Source organism: Perca flavescens, chromosome 12, assembly GCF_004354835.1.
Source record: "Perca flavescens isolate YP-PL-M2 chromosome 12, PFLA_1.0, whole genome shotgun sequence".
In the NCBI taxonomy this organism is placed as follows: Eukaryota; Metazoa; Chordata; class Actinopteri; order Perciformes; family Percidae; genus Perca; species Perca flavescens.
Genome location: NC_041342.1, coordinates 23,139,877 through 23,163,851, shown reverse-complemented (window position 1 = coordinate 23,163,851; position 23,975 = coordinate 23,139,877). Strand labels below are relative to the sequence as shown.

At 41.1% G+C, this 23,975-nt stretch overlaps 2 protein-coding genes across 4 annotated transcripts; one reads left to right on the top strand and one right to left on the bottom strand.

Moving 5' to 3' along the window:
- Positions 1 to 823: 823 nt before the first annotated feature.
- Positions 824 to 6,456, bottom strand: LOC114565984 (angiopoietin-related protein 3). The gene is made up of 8 exons (XM_028594325.1): positions 6,451 to 6,456; positions 3,812 to 4,390; positions 3,175 to 3,309; positions 2,600 to 2,693; positions 2,169 to 2,282; positions 1,703 to 1,798; positions 1,178 to 1,450; positions 824 to 1,068 (listed from the first exon to the last, which is right to left on the bottom strand). The coding sequence occupies exons 1-8, from the start codon at positions 6,454 to 6,456 to the stop codon at positions 824 to 826; spliced, it is 1,542 nt and encodes a 513-aa protein (XP_028450126.1).
- A 2,673-nt stretch (positions 6,457 to 9,129) lies between these two features.
- On the top strand, positions 9,130 to 22,509 carry LOC114565485 (KN motif and ankyrin repeat domain-containing protein 4). Of its 3 annotated transcripts, none has more exons than XM_028593556.1 (10): positions 9,130 to 9,398; positions 14,479 to 14,558; positions 14,659 to 16,098; positions 17,349 to 17,424; positions 17,898 to 18,173; positions 18,335 to 18,419; positions 19,510 to 19,729; positions 19,819 to 19,961; positions 20,054 to 20,254; positions 21,777 to 22,509. In XM_028593556.1, exons 2-10 carry the CDS (start codon positions 14,543 to 14,545, stop codon positions 21,867 to 21,869), a joined length of 2,550 nt encoding a protein of 849 aa, XP_028449357.1. In that variant the 5' UTR covers positions 9,130 to 9,398; positions 14,479 to 14,542; the 3' UTR covers positions 21,870 to 22,509. The 3 variants fall into 3 exon arrangements, with proteins under 3 accessions (XP_028449357.1, XP_028449359.1, XP_028449358.1); XM_028593558.1 differs by lacking the exon at positions 9,130 to 9,398 and adding an exon at positions 11,525 to 11,606; XM_028593557.1 differs by lacking the exon at positions 9,130 to 9,398 and adding an exon at positions 13,533 to 13,641.
- Positions 22,510 to 23,975: the final 1,466 nt, after the last annotated feature.

Sequence of the window (23,975 nt, the reverse complement as noted above, 5' to 3'; positions counted from 1 at the left end):
CCCTGGCTTTAGGCAGCAATACATTATTTTGGCTTTCTCAGTTTAGCACAGAACAGCATCCAGAATTTTAAAGCTTATTTAGTGTCCTCTGTGACTTCATGTACTGGAACTTGACACCTCTGTTCATAAGGCCAGCTACACACTGGATGCGTGGCGTGAGTGTGTCAGCTGCGTGGCATGTCCGTTTTTATTTTGGCTCCCATGTTAACAGGTTAGAGCTTGCGGACTGCCTGCGTGACATGCGTGCGTGCTAAAAATAGGGCCAAAGCCTATTTTTCACGCGACACGCAAGCGTGTTGGAAGCGTTTCCAGACAAAATAGAATAGGAAAAGATGTTTATATGTCATTTTGACACAAATTAATTTCATAAATGACATTTTGATGTTGGAAAGTTTCTAGGTTTTAACATAAATGCAGATATAAATGTAATTTAAAATAATAATAATAAATAATTATCGATTTTCAAATGTTGCACCTGTCAATACAGAACAAAATATTCTGTAGCCTATTTTGCCGTCAATACTGCCGATGTTGTCTTTGCTGTAATCAAATCAGTATATATTTATGTTAATAACATGAAGTATACTACTGCTTGAGTGCAGTTTATCAATGGGAAACATACATGTGTACAGACAAGGCTAGCAGCATCAGCGCCGCGTCAGACACACGTTTCTGGTGTGTAAAGACATAGAAAACGCAACTGACACGCAACAGAAATGTCACGCATCCAGTGTGTAGAAGGCGTAAGCCTTCTTAAACTATGGCTGGCCCAAAGGAAGCATTTCCAAGACTGTCCTGAAGAGGCCACTGTTAAATGCAAATTTTACAGGAGAATTCTGGTGCTGGATCTCAGAAAGACACCTGTCTCAGATGAGGCTGAAGTGGAGTAGGTGGTGCTGGGTGAAGCCATAGGGTGTACAGAGATCTGAGTGAGCTTGAGGGAGTAAGAAGCCTTTTGGCCCGGCCTCCATTGAATCCCTCTCCTTCTCTCTGAGCGCCCCTTAGGTCTCATGTGGAAATATCTCCCATTCAGATTGGTCTCTCCGCAGGCGTTGAACCACCATCCACCTAGAAGATGACATGTTGTGCAAATGAAATTGGATGACAAGTATTCATTAATCCCCCTCTTTGCATCACATTTAGATAAACATGTCTACTACATGTGTACCTGTTGTACCTGTGTAGTTGTGGGCACAGTTGGAGTCCTGGTGGTTGTCATTGTCCCTGTCCTTGGTGGAGAACATCATGCCTGTGTGGTTGCTCATGGGGTCCACCAAATCTCCTGACAGATGCGTGAGATGAATTCTGTAGTTGCTCTCAAGACCACTAAGGTAAAATCTGTATTCTATGAAGTGCCGGCCCTGTTTCCAGTCTTCAAGCTGGATGTGAAGGACAGAGTTTCCCTGAGCGGCTAGAGCGTGGATCTTCCTGAGACCCAGCCAAAACTCCCCTGTTAGAAAGACATCATTAAGTGGTCAGAGCTGACATGATTTAATAAGCATCTTTGATAAATAAGTTATGTACAACAACTTGAATACAGAGATGCAGGCATACTTTTGCTTACAGAGGTTATACAATTGCAAATGTTATAATCGTAATATATACGCCAAGTAATTTAAAATTTGGCAGTAGAGAATCAATTTTCCAATGTCAAATGGGTAACTGCGCTTAAGAGTCTCGAGAAGGGAATAGCATCTCTCACCTTGAAAATCTCCAAACCCATTTTCATACTTGTCCCAGATTTGATCAAAATTCACTGAACCATCCCTCCTTCGCTGAATGACTGTTGCTCCATGATCTAAAATGGATTAAATAGAAAAAAAACTGATGACTTAATTTAAAGTTACAACCCTTAAAATGGAATCCCTTAGTTTAATACTGATATAGTAGACATTTTTTTCAGCATTTGCTATTTAATGTATTTAAATACTGTAATTACTTCTATTTGTATACGTTTTCATTGTTAGTGGCAGAATCCGCCATTCCTGCACTGCATTCAAATTGCCTTTAAATGTTTTAGAAATTCATGGGAAAATATTACACTTTTAAGTAAGATAAAAGATAGACTTAACAAAGACAAAAGAAAATAATGAAAAAATGTCATCTTTAATAAATAAATAAAAACTAGTGCTGTGGTAAAGTTAAATGTGTGTGGGACAGTACAGTACTTTTGCTCATGTCACAAAAGGCCATGAAGGGCTCTGTTCCGTTGGGTCTGATGGCATAGACGCCGCTGACCCCTTCCCCTCTGTTGAACAGGTCACTGCAGTCTGATGGCAGATCTATTTCAAAAATGACCACAAACATAATGTCACTCTTTAAAAACCCCTAAATAAAGATTAGCTGTAAAGGAGTAATCTGGAGCAGATAGAAGTGGAAGTGCACTTTAGACCATACAGTCAACAGTCCATATCAGCTGCATTAGTAGAAATAATGTGTGCAGGAGACAATAATCGATTGCTAAGTAAGATCTGAAACTGTGAATGTACCAGGCAGGAAAGAGTTAATACATGACCTTTGGGCTTGCTGATATAGTGTATGACAAATTAAAGCTACCTATATTGAATATCAGTCTCAACATTTTTATTATATATCTTACTCATCATGTCGGTGGTGCTGGTAGAGCTTGAGGTCAGATAAGGGGTGAGGGTTGGTGCTTCGCTGTTCAGGATTTCAGGCATCCTCTCAATTGTCTCCTGGGTCAATGTGTTGACTGTAAACTGGGGAAAGTAGTTCTGGTAAAACTTTGGTTTACAGACATAATCTTCAATCTGACCATGCAGAAATACCGAGGATTAAATAGCAATCCACACATTAAAAAATCTTTAGGTTGTTATTCTGCAAAAGTAGAACTTTTCCAAAGTTTTTGAGATATTTTAGAGCAACAATATAAATTTTGAATTTTGAAAATGCTAATGTATTATTATAGCACTGAGGCCCTGGCTGAGATTATGAAAACATGGACAGCTCCTTCTTATGCAACAGTTATATATATATATATATATATATATATATATATATATATATAGTTAGTTATAGTTATATATAAGTATATATTTGTTTTCTGTATTTATTGTTTATTTCATATTAATGTTTAATATCTTCCACATAAGTGTACTTATTGTGGCAATAAACCTTTTTCTGATTCTGATGCAATAGAGTGATATAGTTGACATCACGTGCGTCTCCGTCCATTACCTTTTCCTCCAGAGTCTTGATCATAATCCTTTGGTGGTTGAGCTGGTCACTCTGCTCCCTCATAGCGTTCAGCAGCTCCGTAATGCTCCGCTCCTGGCTGTGGATCAGCTCCTGATAAGGGAAGAAAGTTGAAATCATGGCGTTATTTAATTGTTAATATCATGCATAATACTCAGCGTCTGTATTCATACGTTGGGTGAACAAATGAAAAACAAAGCATAGTTTTCTTTCTTTTTTTAAGATTATTTTTGGGCATTTTTAGGCCTTTATTCAACAGGACAGCTGAAGACATAAAAGCGGAGAGGGGTGGGGGGGGGCAAAGGGCCAAAGGGCCGCAGGTCGGAAGTCGAACCCCGGCCTGCTGCGTTGAGGAGTAAACCTCTATATATGGGTGCCCACTCTATATATAATAGGCTGCACAAAGAAAAGTTGCCATCCCACCCAGAAGGGGTTCATGGGTCAAGGTTTTAATGTTGTATCTTAATGATCTTTGAAAGGGTGTTTTCACCTCAGCAACAAGACACCATGCTTAATAAAAACAGGTGACTCACTTTGAAAGGGTGTTTTCACCTCAGCAACAAGACACCATGCTTAATAAAAACAGGTGACTCACCTTGAGACTACTGATCTCTCCCACTTGTTCGCTCGTCACCAGGCCATGTGTCAGGCTGCGCAGCTTCTCCTCCATCCCATCCACCTTGTTCTGTAACCGACTCTTCTCCTGCAGGATGCTGTCCACTTTGGAGCTAATCTCAACAGACAGGCCCTTGATCTCTTCACTGTTAGCCTTCAGTACCACGGTGGTCTTCTTCAGCTCCTCTTCTTCCTCTTTAATTTTACTGGCGAGCACTGATAGCTGGTAAAACGAATGGTCAAAGATGTTAAGCTTCTGGAGGATGTCATTTATCTGTCCCTTTGTCTTCTGCACAAACTCCCGCAGGCTCTGACCCAGCTGAAGGAGGCCGTTCGCCAGAAGACGCACATCGTCCAGAGCAGCAAAGTGGGAACGGGTTCCAACCGGGGCCTCGGGCTGGGGGACAGGCTGCTTCTCGTTGCCACAGAGGGCAGGCACACAGGCAGCAGCCAGGGCCAGCAATAATGGAATTAGTGTAATTCTCATTTTGTTGTCGAGCTGCTTCTCCAGCTGTGTGTCGGTGATGTTAGGTGAACAACTGGCAGCCCTCTCCCTCAGCTGTGACCGGACAAACAGGGAGGATCCTGGGCTTTATACACACTGTCTGGAATCAGGTCAATGATTAACCTGTTAATCTGAACAACATGGATGATGTAGTTTCCTCTTGCTGAGTGGATTATCAGTAATTCAAGTCAAGTCAACTGTATTGTTCTGCAATATGTGCCACACATACAAAGCAATTGAAAATATGTTACTTTCCGACCTAATAATTTGTTTTGATATCATCAGTTTAATATTTAGTCATCATTAATCAAAAAGGAAATTTAATGATTTGACAACCTACTTGAATGCTGTAAATGTATCATGCATTACAGTGGAGTTTTTTTGTCCTACATATTTTCAACCCATTTCTAAATTTTGCTCCATTAACTGAATGTTACTTGCACACACCGGGTTGACTTCACTTCATTTTTCTGCTCGCCACTGCAGCAATGATAAGCCACAGTTAAATAATAATAATGATGAAATAGTTTGTTATTCATAATAAATGACTCTAAACTAAAGAGGTTTTCCTCTCAGCCAGGACAGTGTGATATAGTGTTTTCGACTGACCTCTAGTAACCTGTGCTGCAGGCCAGGGCTGGTCCCTGTTAATGTTGTGTGGCTGGTTTATTTTAACAGGAAGAGGACCTAGTTTACATATAGGATCAATTGAGAAATATGACTTACATGTTCATGAGTTTTCAACGTTTAGTTTCATTTATTTTGATACAGTAGTGAGTAGGTGATGTGTAAGTACTGTATAGATGCATGTAATATATCACTAGGGAACAAAAAAATTTTGCTCACAATTAAATCAAGCAACATGGATTATTTGCACCGTAAATCTCCCTTACAAAAAGTAGGAGTATCAGGTAAGATATAATCACCCATCCACATGGAGTGATGACCCACGTTCTCTTCTGTTAAATGTTAACTACCCATATGAGAGCAGGGTTGCATGAGTGTGTGCACACAGTAAACACAGTCCACAGCCCTGACTTCAGCATGCAGCCCTGCTCTCTGGAAGGTAAAATGTATAGGTGCACAGTGGCCCACACTTATGAAACCTGTGACACAGCAGCTGCACTCTAGCTTCAAAGAGTAAGGGACACACGCATTGGGAGTTACAGTAAAGGGGCCGTGTAATCCAAATGGATTACACACAAAATGTACAGTATATTTCCTCACCGGTTTATTTTGTCCTAAAATGATATTGCCTATTAATATATCAATTACTATTACTAATTATAATATAATCAATTACACACACACTGTAACACTGTACGCAAGTCAAAATCCCATGGGTGCAAAACGGCATGGTAATCTGATGCAGCTACACAGAAGCTTCAACGCTTTCTTCATCTACCTCAAGGGCAAAATAAAAGCACCCAAGGGGGTTGTTTTTTCACCAACAGCCATCAGACTGTACAATACTCGCCACCTGCTGAAGCAAGTCTTCTGCAATATCTATTCAAACGGTCCTGGGTTGTTTTGTACACTTAGGACTGATCTGAAAGTCATTTGCTTCTAAGCATGACAATGCACGTGCATTTGTCTCTCTCTAAACATTGGACTAAATAGGATTTAGTTTAGTGACATTTTCTTCTGCTGGTTATTGTCAGCCTAAATAGACAAATGCAGCACCATGACCGGGTTTAGCTCTTACAGTTACTGCTAGTTTCTGGCTGCTGCTAAAACATAGTGACAAGTTGTAATTATTTTGCAAAATACTATTCATCTACGATACAAACAGACTGTTAACTTGTTCATTCAAACTGCCTAAGACAAATAATGTTTATGCAGCTGGCATTTTTGAGGTCAATCCACATTTCCTTGCTTTGTTTTCAGTGAACTGGGATAACTGTCCTAACCTTTGATTCCAGAAAGAGATATAGGCCTATACTAGTGTTAAATATGTAAGCCAACGATGAATATCATGAAATACTAAAATAATCCATTATACATCCTACTGTAGATGTTTAATTATAAAATATCAACCTTCTAAAATCCACTTGTGTTTTGAGCAATGACCTACAAAAACATACATTTGAACCCACAATGACATCTACCATCACCTTCATGAGTTAAATTTATGTTCTGTCATGGAAAAAGTGAGTAAGTTTGTTAGTTAGTAGATGATTTTTAGAAAGTGATAGTGACTGACTTGTATACACACATGACTCACATGAACATTGCCTTATTGACAAAGAATATAAACCACATTATTTCTTCAACTAGTTTTTTGTTTACACATTCAGTAGATTTCTGCTACTAGTGAGCTGAACACTGATTTTATTAAATGCCTTGTATGACACAGATCAGCTGGAGCACTATACCATTCTTAAACATATTCTACTTACTGCAGCCTCAACCTTAACATAAATGTTAACAGTAATACTGATAGACCTATAACCTGCAGCTGACTCAAATGAATTCCAGCTGCTTTACTTACTGTAAGACTTTATGCATCTTTAATTTCAAATAACCTCTGTCGTCAAGGGTCTGTAGCCTCCTGGTCAAAAGTACATTATTGAGTCATGGGTCTCTGTTGTGCTGTAGCCAATGCAGCTACAGCACAACCTGTAACTCCCCTGACTACGCCACAGTTACATAACGTACATCAAATGGGGGAAGATGTTGGCTGTGACAGACCTTTAGGTGGACTGAATTATACCTTAAACATTTCCACCTGTTTTGTGTTTTGTTATTTCAGCAGTCCTTCAAATGCCCAACTCCTCAAAGAAATCATTGAGCCAAAAAATAAGCATGTGGATATTAGAATTACTGACACAATTTGAAAATGAATCTCCTTTAAAGCCTCCAAAAACATCACATGATTTTTGCTAAAAAGAGCACATCCCTCCTGGCAGTATTTAACTTACCTTCAGCTACTTTCCACCAGGAGGCAGCAGGGAGGAGAGGGGGGGGGGGTTGTATGTGTGGCCCAAAGCGTCTGTTTGTGTAAGTTAATATTTAATGACTCATTTTTCAACTAATAGTTTAAGTATTTTATTTAAAGGTCCCTACTCTGCATTCCCCTTCAAATATGATGCAACTCTAAATCTTTCTTTGAAACTGCCTTTGAGCAGACCAAGATTTTTTGCCTTAACTGTAGGCCAAGTTTTCTGCAGTTTGTGGTCAGTCCGTCAGCAATCCTTTGGTCCAATAAAGATTGTTTTTTCTCTCTCCCTCCCTCGAGTCAAACCACAATCCCTCTTGGAGTCAGTTGTCTGCTTGGGTAATGGAAAAGGGGTAGTTCTCGCTAATTCTTGCTAATTCCTTTTCCATCGGTGCTGGGGCACAAGGCGGTGGCTGCAGCTGCTCCTCAAGTGGCTCTCCCGCCTCATCATGTCATATACCCTTTATTACCATTGCCCAGTTTATTTTAATTTCAAGATGGGCTTAAGTTGGATGCTGCCAGTTTGAGACTGGGTTAAACAGTTTTCACTGCACATAGGCTATATGTGATAGTAAACACATTTTTCTTTGCCTGAAGAGACACACTGAGCCAGCTGCAACACAAACATAGACACACAAAAAATAGATAGAGAGAGAGAGAGAGATATAGAGAAAAGAAATAGATGAACTGTAAACATAAGATCTAAGAAAATAAATGGAATGAGAAGTAAAGAAAGAGTCGAGCAATGCTAGCAGCTCTGTGGTAACATGCTCACAATTGATCAATGTTTTCATACTGATGCTTAGCAGGTGATTACGACGATTCACCATCTTAGTTTAGTGTGTTAGCATGCTAACATTTGCTAATTAACACTAAACAAAATACAGCTGAGGCTGTTTTGCAGGTATTTGGTCATAAGCCAAAGTGTTGGGCAAATTCAAAATTTGACCTGATGAAGGCACTAGATGTAAAGTTAAGGGATCTCAAAAGTTATTACATTTCATCCTGAGGGAAAATAAATTTCGGTACAAAATGTCATGGCAATCCATCCAATACTGGATAAATGAAAAATTTGAGTTGCTGGTGGTGCTTGAGTAAAAGTTGGGAGAACACTAGGGTCTGGAGGCTTTATCCTCTGGGGACCATGAATGCCTGTACAAAACTTCACAGCAATCCGTCTTATAGTTGTTGAGATATTTCAGTCTGGACCAAAGTGGTGGACATACCAACAGTCCAACAGACGTTGCTATCCCTAGAACTGTGCCGTTTGCATGGCTACAAAAGCAATTCTCTCTTTTTCACAACAACTTTGGTGATAAAGGACAGACAACCAGAACAGACAGTTGTGACGTATTGTCCACTGCCCTTATAAAGAGCAGAGGAAAGGCTTTTCTGGCATGATGGTGGTGCCCCAAAGGAAGAGGCTGGGTGCGGGTTGAAAGAGGATCCATGAAGAATGAGAGGTATGCACCAAGAGAGAATTAACCCCCATGGATGGCACCAAGCCCTCTGCCCCCCAACCCTGTTTACTTGATTATAGAGGACAGAGACCACATAACACTGGGTAGGGTTGCACATTCTGAACGAGCGAGGTCTACCAGGCATTGCGTGGTCACTGATGTTATTTGAGAGGATTCTGGACGTTACAGTAAGGTGACTCTGGTACTTTCTGTTACACTATGTCAGATGCTCCATATCTTGACTTGTTGTCACCAGGGTCCCAGAAGAGCTGCTGTCTTTCCCGGCCGGCTACACCTCTAAACACCTATTGGCTGCAGTCTGAAGGAGTAGGCGTGGTTCTGTATGCCTATAGCCTCCCACTTGTCAGTCTCGTCAGACAGGAGGTACCCTAGGAAGGCTTGCTCACAAGCCCTCCCTGCTCCGTGCTCTCTTTTACACACAAGCAAACCCAGCTTCTGTTATGGCAAGGGCTGCACATTGGCATTTACCAAACAGCCGCGGCATGCCACTCTCCCTGACAGCACGTCCCTGCCTTCTCAGGAGAAAGACAGATGAACAAACAGGCTGAACTAAGCTGAGAGCAGACTGTAGTGGACTGTCTGACAAACACACCCTCACATCAGCAAGACAAAGTGGAGAAAACTGTTGAAGACATGTCACCAGGTAAGCTCTGGTTTAATCTTCATCTCTGTTGGATTGGATAGTTAATCAAAGCCGAGATGCAAAATGTTGACCTTGAAAGTCTTTTGATTCGAGACAGGCCGATCTACATTCAGGGTCAGAAAAGCTTTTGACTCTGAAGTGATTTAACAAATTGTGTGGAGTGGACCTCTGGGCCCATGTTGAATACTAATCAGACTTTCTGGAAATTACTTTGCTTTTTAAAGATTAAATGTTGAATTATATTTACATATTATTTACACTTAGTATAGAAATAGAAAGTAATATACTCTGTATAGAAAGAACACACACACACACACACACACACACACACACACACACACACACACACACACACACACACACACACACACACACACGGCAGCACACTTTCTATTATAACCTTGCCATGTTAACATACCATAGTTTTCTTCCTTGCATGAAGCCCCTGGCAGCTGTTTCATACTATGAACTTTGGCTCCACATACCACACAATGAGGCTTAGATGCCACAATGCAACTCTCACCCTGTTGCTGTTGGACAACCACCAGGACTCCAGCGGGTCCAAAATCCCAAGACTAAAACATACAAACTGAAAAAAGATCATAGAACTTAAGGGATTTCAAGGAAGTCTTTATGAGACAGTGAGTGAAAATATGAGTTTGACAGAAAAAAGAAGAGACAGATCGAGCAGGAGGGGAAAGGGAGCTCAAGTCCAAGAAGTTGGCTTTGGTTTCTAAATCAACTCCGAACAGAAGACAAGGTTTAGAGTTATGTGACGGAAAAAACCACAGTCTGTACAGCCAAAAAGTGGAGGAGAGGAATGATTTTTCCGGGAACAGAACATGTAGTTATACATACTGTACAGACAGAATGACAGAGATATAGGCAAAGTTTATGGGGATAGCTCTGAAACTTAGTTTCTCACTGTAAGGTCTCAAGTTCAGGACAATGGTAATTGTCTCAAAGTAAGGCCACCCACACGTTACAAAAAAAACTTTGTGAAAACATTGTTCTGTCCAAACATAGAGTACAAGTGAAAGGCTGAGACAATGTGATAGTATCCACATTGACAGTTCTGCATGTTCACCCCAAGTGAAGCTATGGAAACAAAAACATGATAAAGACGAATGTATGTAATTCCATAAGTTGTAATAAAAGACTGTATGACTCTGAGGCTGCACTTTCAGAAGGCACAGCTAGAGCTTTGATCTTTGAGCTAGATACTAACATCAGCATGCTAACAATGGCAATGCTAGCAAGTTTATGTTCACCGTGAGGAGGCTAATGTTGGCTAATTAGCACCAAACACAAAATACAGCTGAGGCTGATGGGAATGCTATTCATTTTGCAAGTATTTGATCATAAACCAAAGTGTTGGACATAGTACAATTTGGACTTCATGGTACTAGGTGTTGAATGAAGTTATTACAATTCATCCTGAGGGGAACATGGATATGTATTAAATTTCATGGCAATCCATCCAATATTTTTGGGGACATTTTACTCAAATCAGCAAATGTCAACATCATAGTGGAGATGAAAATTTCATGGAAATGAAAAGTCAGTGGATCATCAAAGTCTTTAGGATTTATCCTAAAGACGCCTGTACAAAATTTTACCCCAATCCATTAAACAGTTGTTGAGATATTTCAGTCTGGAACAAAGTGGCAGAACAACCAACCAACACTGCCATCCCTAGAGCAATGCCGCTAGCATGGCTAAAAATTATCTTTGCTGGCACCATCAGTGACTAAACCAAATGTTACTTGCTACTGACTGAAATCTAAGAGGATCCATTTATCCTTATCTGAGGTTTTCAAGTTTCTATTATGACTTCATTGGGAGGTCGCCCCTCTTGCTGTGTCATGAGTTCATATTTAATTTGTGGCTTTGGTAAAGAATGCTGTGGATAGAGATGTTGTGATTATGAGGTTTGTGCTGATACAGAAAGTCTGAAAGGTCTGTGTGAGAAGTGACACATTTTACCCAGAGGAGGACAGAAGCTGTTGTGGGAAAAGAAAGATAAAAAGAACGCTAAAAAGGGGTTGCTTAAAAAACGGGGACATTTTCTAAACGGAAAAAACACAAGAGCTTTAGGTGGATTAAAAGGAAACCTTGATTTTGAAAAAAACTTAAACTCACTCTGATGCTTGACTTTGGATTGAGTTCAGTGTGTGCAGAGGCAGCATTGGCTGGGGCCTGTTTGGGGTAAGGCAAACTTTTCACGTTTCATTTCTTGGGTTTCCTGTGAGGTGGGCCGACTGCTCCAAGCATACACAATTAAAACCTGTGCCACGGAAATGTGGAGAGAGTTAGGCAATGACTTTGGGGAATTACCTAACCCTAACTCTGCTATATTGTTTCCTCTGTGGTAACCTGGTCAGACACTTGTGGGCTACAGCAGTTTGAATTTGAATTTGTTTATCTGACAGCAGGCAATAAATAGTCTAAAACTTTACATTTCTGTTTCCGAATGTTATACAGCTTTCTACACAGACTACCGATACCACTCTCATATCTGTACGGTAAATATGAAGCCACAACTATGAGATGGCTAGCTCAGCTTAGCACAAACACTGGAAGCAGTGGCAAACAGCTAGCCTGGCTCTGTCCAAAGGTACAAAAATCAGCCTACCAGCACCTGGTATCAGATTTGTTAATCTGTGCAAAACAAGTTTAGTTGTGATTTTACAGGAGGTTGTGTCCAGAGCCAGACCCAGGCTAGCTGTTTCCCCTTTTTTCAATCTTTGTGCAAAGCTAAGCTAAGCTAACTGTCTCCCAACTTTAGCTTCATATTTAGCGTAGATAAGAGAGTGGTATCAAACACATCCAGCACGAAAATGAATATGTGTAGTTCCCCAAAATGTGCAATTATTTCGTAGAAGTAATTTTTTTTTTATTTAATCTTGAATCATCTTTTACTTCAAAGCACAAATGTAAAAGAATTTCCTGAAGGTGTTTCCATTCTTTTGAACTGCAGCCATTCTCAACTTGATGTCAGCAGTAACAGGTGCTCTAAGTGCTGACTGAAAGAGTCTATGCTGGATACAGCCTCTGCATGTAGTCAACATTAGGCTCTTTTGTTCACCTTAATGCCTCACTAGCTCTACGCCAAATGACTTATTTTGTTGTCCTTACAGTTTGTTTGTCTACCTGGAGGACATAGAATAGTCTTCTATTACGCTGTAAAACGAAGACACATGTCTGGGTTTCTTCTCTTGACATGTACTTTAGTGTTACACTCATGTGTATAGGCTAAACTTAGACTTGTCAGATCGAGTGCTAAAAGGTCCCACTCAACATTATAAAAGCCCACTGGCACAACAACATACATACTGTATCAGTTTCAATATATAACACATGTATAAGGTTTCTATAAGGGCAACAGAACTGAGCGTACAGTGAGAAGAAATTATATTATGATCAATCCTTTTACTAGGTCAAGAGTGTCCCATATTTGGTAAATACAGAGAATATATTGCAACTGACGCTGCATATCGGACTTTTTACTAACTTACTTTTACTTCTACTTTACTTTTTTGGTACCAAATAATGTGTCCCGAGCATCATGTTATGAAAACTGTCGAAATCTGGCCTCAAATGTTACTCAGATTCATTCTCTTCTTCACATTATCCTTTTTTAGTAGTTTTAGTAGTCAAAGTTAGACATTTGAGAACTTTTGCTGAATTGTTTTTATTCCAAAATGTGCGACAATAGTATCAGAAAATGTCAAGCAATACAGATCCCTGTGGTAGCACTTCATTCTAGCTTAATGCTCACATTCTTTCTTGGAACTACCAAAATATTTTTGTAATATTTGCGCATCTTATTTGTTAAACTCCCCCCATTTGGAAACTAGAAAGGCCCACATACTGTAACAGACATGGTATGCGTAGTGTGCATGCGAGGCCTGCATGTATGCATGTACATTTGCAACATGTCAAGCATATTATACCTCAGTGTGTTCATCTTAGCTGGTGAAAATGTGCGCATCCGTATCTGTTTATTGCAGATTTGTTGCTGTTTATCGCTTGTCATACAGAGAGTCTGTGAATGACGGTCACAATTCCCAGCAGGGCCATTTGGTGGTGTTTGTCTGTTTACTGCATAGCTGACATTGTTTAGGGCTGTGGCTCAGTGGCTGCGGTGCCTCAAGAGGACAGCAAGCTACCACAGAGGCTGGTGGTCAGGAAGGAGGAGGGAAGAGGTGAGGATGGAAAGGAGAGACACTGAGAGAAGGAGGTAGGGGAAGCAATGACTACATACAGTATAGACTATTCTCTATGATATAGAGAGAAGAAGGGAAAATCAGCAGAATCAGAGGGCAGCAGAGCCATACTGTAAAGAGAGGAAAGGGAAGATCCAGTCAGAGACAGTTCAAGTAAAAGTAGACCAAGGATCTGGCAGAAGAATGTAGACCTAGTAGTAGGCACAGAGAGACCAGGAAGAGAGGGAAGTAGTGAGTCAGAACAATAGTTGTCTGTATTTATGTCTGTAGGAGTATATTTTGCTCCGCTGGCCATAGCTGCTGGGCCTAACAGCCCCAGGCTATTTTCAGCTCTCGTCCTGGATGGCAGGGCTGTAATTAAGTGAACATCAGGCCTGCCACTGTTGAATAATAGCAGGCTGATGCATGGAAGAAATGAAGCAATAAGAGTGTGAGAAAAAACAGAAGTCTTTTGGAAAAGAAGAGAATGGAAGGGAGGAAGAGAGAAAAAGCACTTGAGCGTAATTGAATGTTTGTGTTTTGAGCTTTGTGCTACTTGTGGGAGAATGAACAAGAGGCAGATTGTGAATGGAGTACAAAAAAAGGGTTATTGCTTCTCATAGTGATCTTGCATCTGGCCATTTAATTAAGATGGAGTCTCCCACCAAACATTCCACAGCCAAACCTCAAATGAATGTTAGTGCCAAAATCCATCTGTTTATCCCTTCAGATATCATGAATATGTTCATTATTCTATTAGATAACCACACAGTAAATACTTCTGCCACTTGTAAAAATGTCCAAACGTGTTTTTCATGTAATGCAGGCTCAATTACATCTCTTATATGATTTTATTTTATTTGTTTTGTCAGACACCAAAGGTCCAACCAGATAATATGGCAACAAATTGTTTGAACGACTGACGACAAAAAAGTGATGGAAGGACAAAACGGTAAAAGAAAAGTCTAAAACTTGACAGAATTCTACAACATTTGCAATGGATATTAAATCACTGTTTTAATGTTAATGTATCTTGCCTCATAAAACAACAGAGAATGGAATCAAAGGGAAGCCCCCGTACTCCGTGGAAACCCCTTATGGCTTTCGACTTGACCTGGACTTCCTAAAATACGTAGATGACATAGAGAAAGGCAACACAATCAAAAGAGTCCCCATCCAGCGCCGAAGCAAAGGCCCCAGAGCCAGCACTCTTCCCAGGCACCTCAACCCTTCTGGGTCTGGCTACCGCTCGAGCCCCTGGGGATCTACTGGAGCTCTTGGCCCCAGGTCCCGACTGTCAGACGGTCATCACCATGGCTACTCTTCCTGGACAAATGATCACAGGTCGCAACTTTCTCCCACAGGGCTCAGATCCCTGGCAGACATGGAGGCCAGAATCAAGGAGTTTGATGAGCAACCTCTCGGTGAGCACATCAGACCTCATCTCCTGCGTGCCTCCAGTATGCCACTAACAGTATTACTGAGACAAGGATCAGAGTCCACAGACGACCCCTGCAGCCTTCGGAGTTCGAGGGATCACCTTGAAGAAAGAATCACATCCTGTGAAGACGTCTTCTACTTACCGGACAGCCCTCGACCCCAGGACTGCTCAGGGCTGTTGAGGCGCCTGACAGAGGCCCTCGAACGTGTGGGGGAGCTGGAGATGGAGATGAGGGTGATTCCAGAGCTCAGGGCGCATATCTGCATCCTCCAGGAGGAAAGAGAAAGGCTCCGTCTGGGCCTGAATCCACATATGCCACCTCCCTCAATGAATGGAACCACAGACCCTTACACCTCATCCCACTACGGCACAGTGGACAGCAAAAGGCCTCGGCATGAAAGTCACATCATGTTTCCTAGAAATCACAGCGTCAGTCAAGAAGACTCTAATCCCACACACGAGTGGAGGACTAGTACAGATCTGGATGAGCTGCTGACGGTGACGTCGCTGCAGGCTAAGGTAGCTGTGCTGGAGCAGAAGCTCCATGAGACTGGCCTGGAGCTTCAGAGGACCTTAGGGCTGCTGAGGGAGCAGCAGGAGGAGAGCAGAAGGAAAGATGAGAAGATGGAGCACCTTATCAGGAATCCTGCATTGTGGGTCCGTGCAGAGAGGGTGGTGGTAGACCAGGATGGAGATGAGACAGCGGTGAGGTCCATTGAACCATATAATAAAGTGTCCAGAAGTCCAGATGCAAGACCTGTTACCACAAATGGACAAAGAAGTCAAGAGCCGCTAGTGTCTGCTGAAGCTGGAGACGCTTCAGACGAAACAGAAGTAGTGGTCCACCACATAAAGAAGATCAAGAGGCTTCTGGATCAGCAGTGGGAGTGTTTGTGTGCAGACCACGAGTCAGGAGAGGAGGGTAAACCTCTAAAGCACCCAGACCCTAAAGTCAACTCCCTGCAGCAGGAGATGATGGGACTTGTAGACATCCTTACCTCCTACTATACCCAGCATGGACACAGTGATGGAGAGAGGATTCAGCATGGAGGTACTGTAGTCCACAGATTGTACATTAATGATTAAAACATAGCTTGATTATAAAGATACTAACTGTGGTTGCCCTCTGTCTGCATCTATTCCACAAGCGTCATCTAAAAGCAAATTATGTAACTGAAAATTACTGACCACTACAAAGCTGTACAAAGTTGTGCTTTGCCCTCTTACAGACTTTTTGGAGAGGCAGCATGCTCACATTATATGAAGGGAGATGGAATCTTAATTTTGTGATTTGGACTTATATATGGGAAAGAAGAAGTCAATCTATCTGCTACAAGGCAGAACTACCCCTTTAGTTTAGTCATTTTTGTCTTAACAACTATCCCTTGAAGGTGAACTTTTCTTTGTATTTATTTATGTGACATCTGACTTAAAACATAGTTTTAGTTGGGAATGATCGTTGACTAATTTTATTTTACTGGAGCACATGAGAAGTTAGTTCCCACTAAAGCTGGTTTTTGGTGTTTTGAACTGCTTTTAGTTTTAAAGCTTCCCCCTTTTAAAAGTGTCAGAAATCTCAGCATGCAAAGCCCAAATAGCAGCTATGAACCTTGGAGATGAGTCTGAAATCAATACACTTCTCTCTAAAAACAAGTTCTTCAAATTATCAGTGGGCATGGACAGAAACTTAACTTAAATTGCAAAAATGGCAAACATTATGGATATGAAAAGACGTTATTACAGACGTATTTTTTATCTAAATTTCAGTGTTGTGAGATGAGCCGGTGGAGCTCTGTGTAGTGGAAAGTCTGTGTATAACAGAGCTGGAATTGTCGTCGATGCTAACAGCTGTAGCAACACAGGAAATAGGAGCAAGTTTATGTGTGGACTTTGGCTGTTGTTGAAAAACCACAAGCTCATTTTAATTTCAATAAAGAAACTCTATATGTCTTCAAAGTGTTGCTAAATGTGTAAAATGTCAAATCCACACATTTGTATCACAGCACAGAAGTCTTGTCAAAATAAAAGTTTTTCTTTTGCTCCAATTTGAAAGTCAATACTGAAAATCTAATTCTGTTACCATTTAGGCTACATCATGATGTACCACTGTCAAATTCAGGCCCACAATTTACCTGTTCATTTACTCTCTTCTTTATCAATGTGTGTGTTTTGTGAAGAAATGATTGTGTCCAAAAGTACCATGATAAGCCATAAACCATGACAAATTTGTATTTGGAGCATGTAATGTTCAGCTGTGTTGTAATATTTCATCATTATCCTCTGTGTTTGTCTTCCATGCAGCCTCTAAATCCATCACGAGGACTGACAGAAGTGCCTGGATGTCAAAAAGCCTACATTCTGTGGGTGTTAATGAAGGGTTAGTAAAAAACTCTTTCTGACTTCAGCAACCTTTAGAGTTCTGATTATTGCTTAAAACCATCGTTTGGGTTGACAGACATACTAACTTGGGGTTATTTAAGCTACTAGCTGTGTGGTGCTGACTAAGTCAAACATCATAATTTAGGATTGAAAAATGAATGCCACTCTCTCGAAAATTGTCAGTTAAAGGAGAAAAGTGAACATGTGCCATTTCCCAAAGCCTCCAAAATGAGTTTATTTATTATTTTTAAGTTATTATAGTCCGAAAATATGGGAAATGTGACCGTAGCGGTTTCCAGGATGGTTTCTTGGGGCTCAGGGTGGGGGGAGGGAATGGTTGATTGTGTTTAATGTGGATTCCTGATGCTATAAATGCTAAAAGTAGTAATGTTTTGGAGACATTTGAACAATATGTGAATTTTTGACAATTCAAATTTTCTGCTCTGCTTTCAATGATTTATTTTTTTAAAGATGCAAAAGTGCGGATCAGAGCGGGCAAAAGGAGAGCAGCATCAGCCCTACAGAGATGGCTGCTGTCCAGGTGGATGCAGACCCAGAGAAGAGACGGATGGAGGGAGTGAGTCAAACGAGCCCAGACGGACAGATGATATCGGGAGGAGCAGGATCAGGGCGGACAGATGGAGGCGTAGCTTGTGTGGAAGCTGAGAAAACAGCCATGACGAGACCACAGCCCCCAGGAGAACAGATGGAGGGGAACTCTGGCTCAGAAACCACCACCGGGGGCAGGTGAGAGGACCGGAACAAAGTACAGTGTTGGTGATGTTTATTCTTTAGGGAATATCTCCTGTGTTTAATCTCAAGGGGCAATGTTCCTAATGCTATGAGACAAAATGTCTTTCTATTCTCTCTTCCCTTATGCATACATACACACATGCTCTTTCTTCTAGAGAGACAGTGAATGCAGATTTTTTGGCTGCTTGTCAGTTCCTCAAAGATCACATGGACAACATGGATAACCCCAATGATGACATGGTAAGCAGTCTTGATTCTTATACAGAAACCTTCCTCAATCTAACCTAAATAAACTAATTAATTTAATTTACAGTAATGGAATTCATATATCTTAAGGTTAATGAGAACAATTTCTCAACTAACTAAACATTTATTTGATCTTAAAGCTGCTCTGAATATTATCAACAATGTGTACATTGTCTGTGTGTAATATAAAAGGTTTCTATATAGCGACAAACCCACAGATAATTATTACCTAACTCTGCTGCTCCCCTCAGCTCTACGGAGAATGTTAGCGTCTTTGAGCTCATTGTTTTGGTTTTATGGCCCTCCACTTTACGGAAATGTCAGAGCACGTCACTTGACAATTCTGAACGAATCACGTCAGAAATTGGCATCAGCCAATGAGATTGCACATTTTGAGTTAAATTCCCCATTTTACTTTCACGGTTGGTTGCTGATGAAAAGGAAATTACCATATTTGTATCCAACAACATTGTACAGGAGAGAGAGAGCTTTCTAACGGTATATGTCATGACAGGGTGCAGACAGCGATCGCAGAGCAGCATGATGATTTAGAACGCCAACTTTTGTTGAATTTAGGAGAAATCTACAGACGCAAACAGACAAAGTGTAGTAAAATAATGACCTAAATGTGTATTTTGGAATTTTTTTCACCACAAGTCTGAAAGAAGAAGACAAATAGCCCAAAATCTCAAAATTGACCAGTGAAAAAAATAAAAAACTATGTTTATGCCTGCCGTGTCTCGCCTTAATTTACTCTTACAGATCTCAACAACCTTTCAGTAAAAAAGCTCTAATAAAGCAGTCATACCTAACCTACCCAACACCAAGCAGCAGACAGACAAAGTTAGCAACTTGCTGGTGAACACAGTGGAGCATTTAGCAGCTAAAGAGCCAGGAGACCAAAAAAGAGCTTTAAGGAGAGTGAATATTGGACTTACTGTATGTATGACCGTCAGACAAAAGCACTCCTCCAAATTAATTTTAATGTTGCTCTGTGTCTGCTGGATGTCTCACTATTGACAATATGACATGTAGTATACACTGTGTTGTCCAAATCCTTCCTATGTTCCCCTATTTTTTCCAGAGGAAGGCCCTGGTCATTTTGTTCCAGCACTGGTTCAGTGCGGCAGCAGAGGAGGCTTCAGTGGTTAGCAGGGTGGCTGTGTACCTGAGAGAAGTAAAGAAGGCCACACCTTCACTGCTGGCCTTCTTGATCAACCTAGCTGATGACAACGGCAACACGGTGCTACATTACAGCCTGTCCCACTGCAACTACAGCATCGTCAGCCTGATACTGGACACAGGTAACAGTAGTGTGTTGCACGAGCTTGTATACAGGAATAATTGGCTTGTCAATACAGAAAAAAAAATTACTCTTTTCTTTGTTTACCAGGTGTGAGTGATGTGAGCCTTCAGAACAAAGCCGGCTACACAGCAGTGATGCTGGCCTCACTGACGGTGCCTGATAGTCCAGGTGGCATGGAGGTGGTCCGCAAGCTAATGGAGCTGAGCAACATTAACATTCGCTCCAGCCAGGTAGTACAAAGTAGTACAGATATAGTAGTTTTTTGACAAATCTCTAAATTTAAATTGTCTGTCTCTGTCTTGCTGTTTGTCCCTCTCCACAGACGGGCCAAACAGCTCTGCACCTGGCGGTGAGACATGGGCGGGTTGTGATGGTTCGCCTGCTGCTAAGCTGTGGAGCGGACACTAACCTCCAGGACAGCCAGGGAACCACAGCCCTGATGTTCGCATCTGAGAGGGGCCACACACACATAGCAAGGCTGCTGCTGGAGAGGGGCCAGTGTGACCTCACCCTGACTGACAAGGTGATACTGCAGAAAACCCATATTTTACTTCCAATATAATCCTCTAACCTTTTGACCGGAGAAACCAGAATAAGTTTTGTCTTCATTTTAACTGCCACTAGTGTGAGATACAGGTTGTCTTGTCAGTAGTATTACTTGTACCTGGTCATTATACCAAAAGAGTCACAGTTAACTGGACTGAATTCTCAAAAAACATTGTTCTGCAGGCAGTAGTACACCCATTAAATAATATTTCAGAAATATAGAGTCCATATGAGTCCAACTCCATTTCTCGGGTGAAATCCTGTTGTTTGTTGACCTAACGGCATATCTACTTTTCTATTCACGTAACTGAACACAAAAAGGAGCTTAGATGTATGAAACCTTTAATGTTTTGACTCACACTGTGTGGACGTGGGTGGACTGACAGTTTGGATTCAGAAGAATAGAGCTTTCCCAGGATTAATCAAAGCTACAGTAAGACAAATCTCCCTGGGCTGAGATGAGCTAATCCGCTAACAGTACCTTATCTGCCAGTCTGGAGCGAGTGGAGGCAGGGAGGAGAGCAGAGGAGAGGATGCAAATGTATCTTCTACTTTTTACACAGTCTGCATATAAAGTAGAGTTTACCAGGGAGAGAGAGAGAGAGAGAGAGAGAGAGAGAGAGAAACCATCAACCACAGGCGTCCTATCTTGACTCTAAACCATGTTTCACCTTGACACAACCCAAAATTAATTACACTAATTAAAGTCTGATGAAATTAAATCTCAACCTATTTATTTTAAGGACATCAAATGCAACCGTGCACATAGTTTTGTTATTTAATTTGTCTTCTGGGAGCCATAATTCTGCACCTTGATGCAACTATTCACATGAAAACAAGAACAGCCATGCTAGCAGATCTGTGAGGCTGTACTTAGACACAGTGGTGCTTTGTGCTAAATGCTAACGTCGTCATGAAAATGACAATGCCAACATGCTCATGTTTAGCAGGTATGTTTACCATATGCTATATAGCCACGACGTTCCACTTTCAGGATTGCTCCGGTGCCCCTGGAAATTCCGCCGGATTTCACTCTTTTCTGCCGGATGTCCGTTACCTTCCGCTTTCTTTGTGTTGTAATTTTAAACTCCGGTCGATTTATGGGGATTATGGTTAACTAGCTCCTCAGATCTCTGCAGGGTAAATCCAGACAGCTAGCTAGACTATCTGTCCAATCTGAGTTTTCAGTTGCATGACTAAAACAACCTCTGAACGTACACGTTTCACCAAAACAAGTTCTATCCCGAGGCTATTTTGCAGCGGCACCGCTGCTCCGTCCGGCGCTTAGCGCCGCCCAAGAAGATTGTCATCGGTTTAAAGAAATGCCAATATATCAGATCCCGTTTTTCTCCCATCCCAGAATGCTGTGTGGACTAGCCATACCATAGGAAGGTCAGGCAACGCGAGACTAACCATATGCATGCCTTTGTCCACTCAATCTAACTTAATATTTAATTTGAGTTGTTTCTTTCCTGTTTTTCTCTCTTTTTGTCCCCCAGCGTGGTCAGACTGCACTCTCCATCGCTATGCAAGGTTCCCACATTGATACAGCCGCCCTCCTGCAGGCCCATGCTAAAGCTCGAGCTTTGTAATACTGGGAAGCTGAACAAGAATCTGCAGACATATGATCATCTCTCATTTGCTCTTTTCTGTCTGATGCACTTTGAAACCCAGTTTAATGCCGACGCTGGGTGCTTGGGTCGAGCTGTTGCTGTCATATTGTTTCTGAATTCTGGACATCTGCACGAGCATTAGCTTGAGTTTTGGATGCTATGACATCATTATGAAAAGACTCGACATCTTCAATGAGTGAGGTAAAGCTTAGATGTGTCATGGTTGCTGATGCAGTACACAATAAATAAGCTGTTTTCTATTCTCTTTACTGTTGATGTAAAGACATCATATTGTATGTTTGATCTTTGCACATCCAAGTAGAAGCTTAGCCTTGCAAACTATGCAATCAAAAAAAAATATTTATTATGATAGGTTTATGTATTGGTCACATAAATATGTTGACAATTATCAAAGGTTCTGTGTTCTAATGTTTTCAGAAAAGTACAGATTGCTATTTGCATTCTAGCAAAGCACTTTTTAAATAAAATGTGTTTAAAATATATAGAGAAAAGTTAAATACATGCTGCATGCCAAGCACATGAAAGAAAGAAATTTGTTTGGTGCTAATAAACCAACCTGTTGATTTCCCTTACTAATAGATGTTATACTGATGTATAAACTGCCTGTTTGTAATAAAATGACAGAAAACTGAAGATATTGTGTGGTTTCAAAAAGCCAAACATCCCCTTAAGTATGGTGGCTGAGCTCACAGGCTGCATTATGAACTCATTCATCAGCCTTTGTTGCTGTAGTGACATTCCTGACCAGCAGGTGGCACAGCGTCTCCATTTCACTACAGCCAGCCAAATCAAACACAAAAAAAGACACATACAGAAAGCAACAACATACATAAACCTGGAATTCTAAAATGAGCATATCCAAGGGTTTAGATCTAATCCCTTTCAAGTGTGACAGACAATTATAAACATGACACCCACAGAATTGTACTAATTCCACCGTGAGAGAGGACACAATGAGATTCACCTGCAATCCGACTGTATGGCAGCTGGTACGGCCCAGTCAGGCGTGAAAGCAGATGTGTTTGAGTGGCCTCTGTTCTTCTAACCCCCTGGGAAACAGTAAGGGACAGAGGTTTAGTTTTGCTGCAAGGACTTGAGATTATATTGGTGAGATAAAACAAAAAAGATTGAGTGTGGAGCACCCATTTGCTGGATTTCTGTCTGACAGAGCAAAGCCAGCTCATTTCCCCTGGGGATTTTTTTTGGCCTGGCTGACTGGCTGTCCTGGTGCTGTAATGACCCTGAGCAAATATATATCCTCAGAAAGAGAAAGAGATGGATGGATGGAGGAGATGGAATCAGCTGCTTTTCTATCATACAGTATATGAAATATATGAGTAAAGTAGTATGGAAATCAGTATTGCTCTGAATAGATTATCCATGTTTATAGATGAACCATAGAATTATATCATTTTCACAATATGTATTTACGTGTACATATAGGTAAGGCTATGTGCCTATTCCACAGATGTATACACATAAATACGCCATCCCCCACCCAAACAGGCCTTCACGCCATGGCGAATAAATGTGTTTATCTTTGCCTTTCTGCAGCAATGAACATCTATGAAACCTTTTTGCACGCTGCAGGAACCACAGGACTAATAAAATAACAAAAAAACATATTACACAATATACTGATTGGGAGTGGTACAAGGAAGAGTTTGAAGGCAATTGCCCTACTTCAGTTCAATAATGATAATGGGCTGGATTTATCTACGACTGTTTTTCTGTCTGCTGATGAATCACTTTGTAAGTGGATGATTGTAAAAAGCAGCTCAGTCAGAATGGACTCTAAACGTACACTGAGAGCAGCTTCTTATCTTCTTTAACATGAAAAGCAGAATTTTAACTGGCCTTACTTGGCCAGTTGACTAGTCGCCTAGCATCTCATGGTAGCAAACTTAAAGGGGAACTACGCTCATTTTTCAAAATTCATACGTTATTTCCTATGATCAAAGACGGTCCAAAAATATCAGTAAACATGAATAACTCTCTCCCAAATCCAAAAACTAGTGATAAACAATGTCATCAAGTATAAGTCTGGAACTGCTCCATAGACAA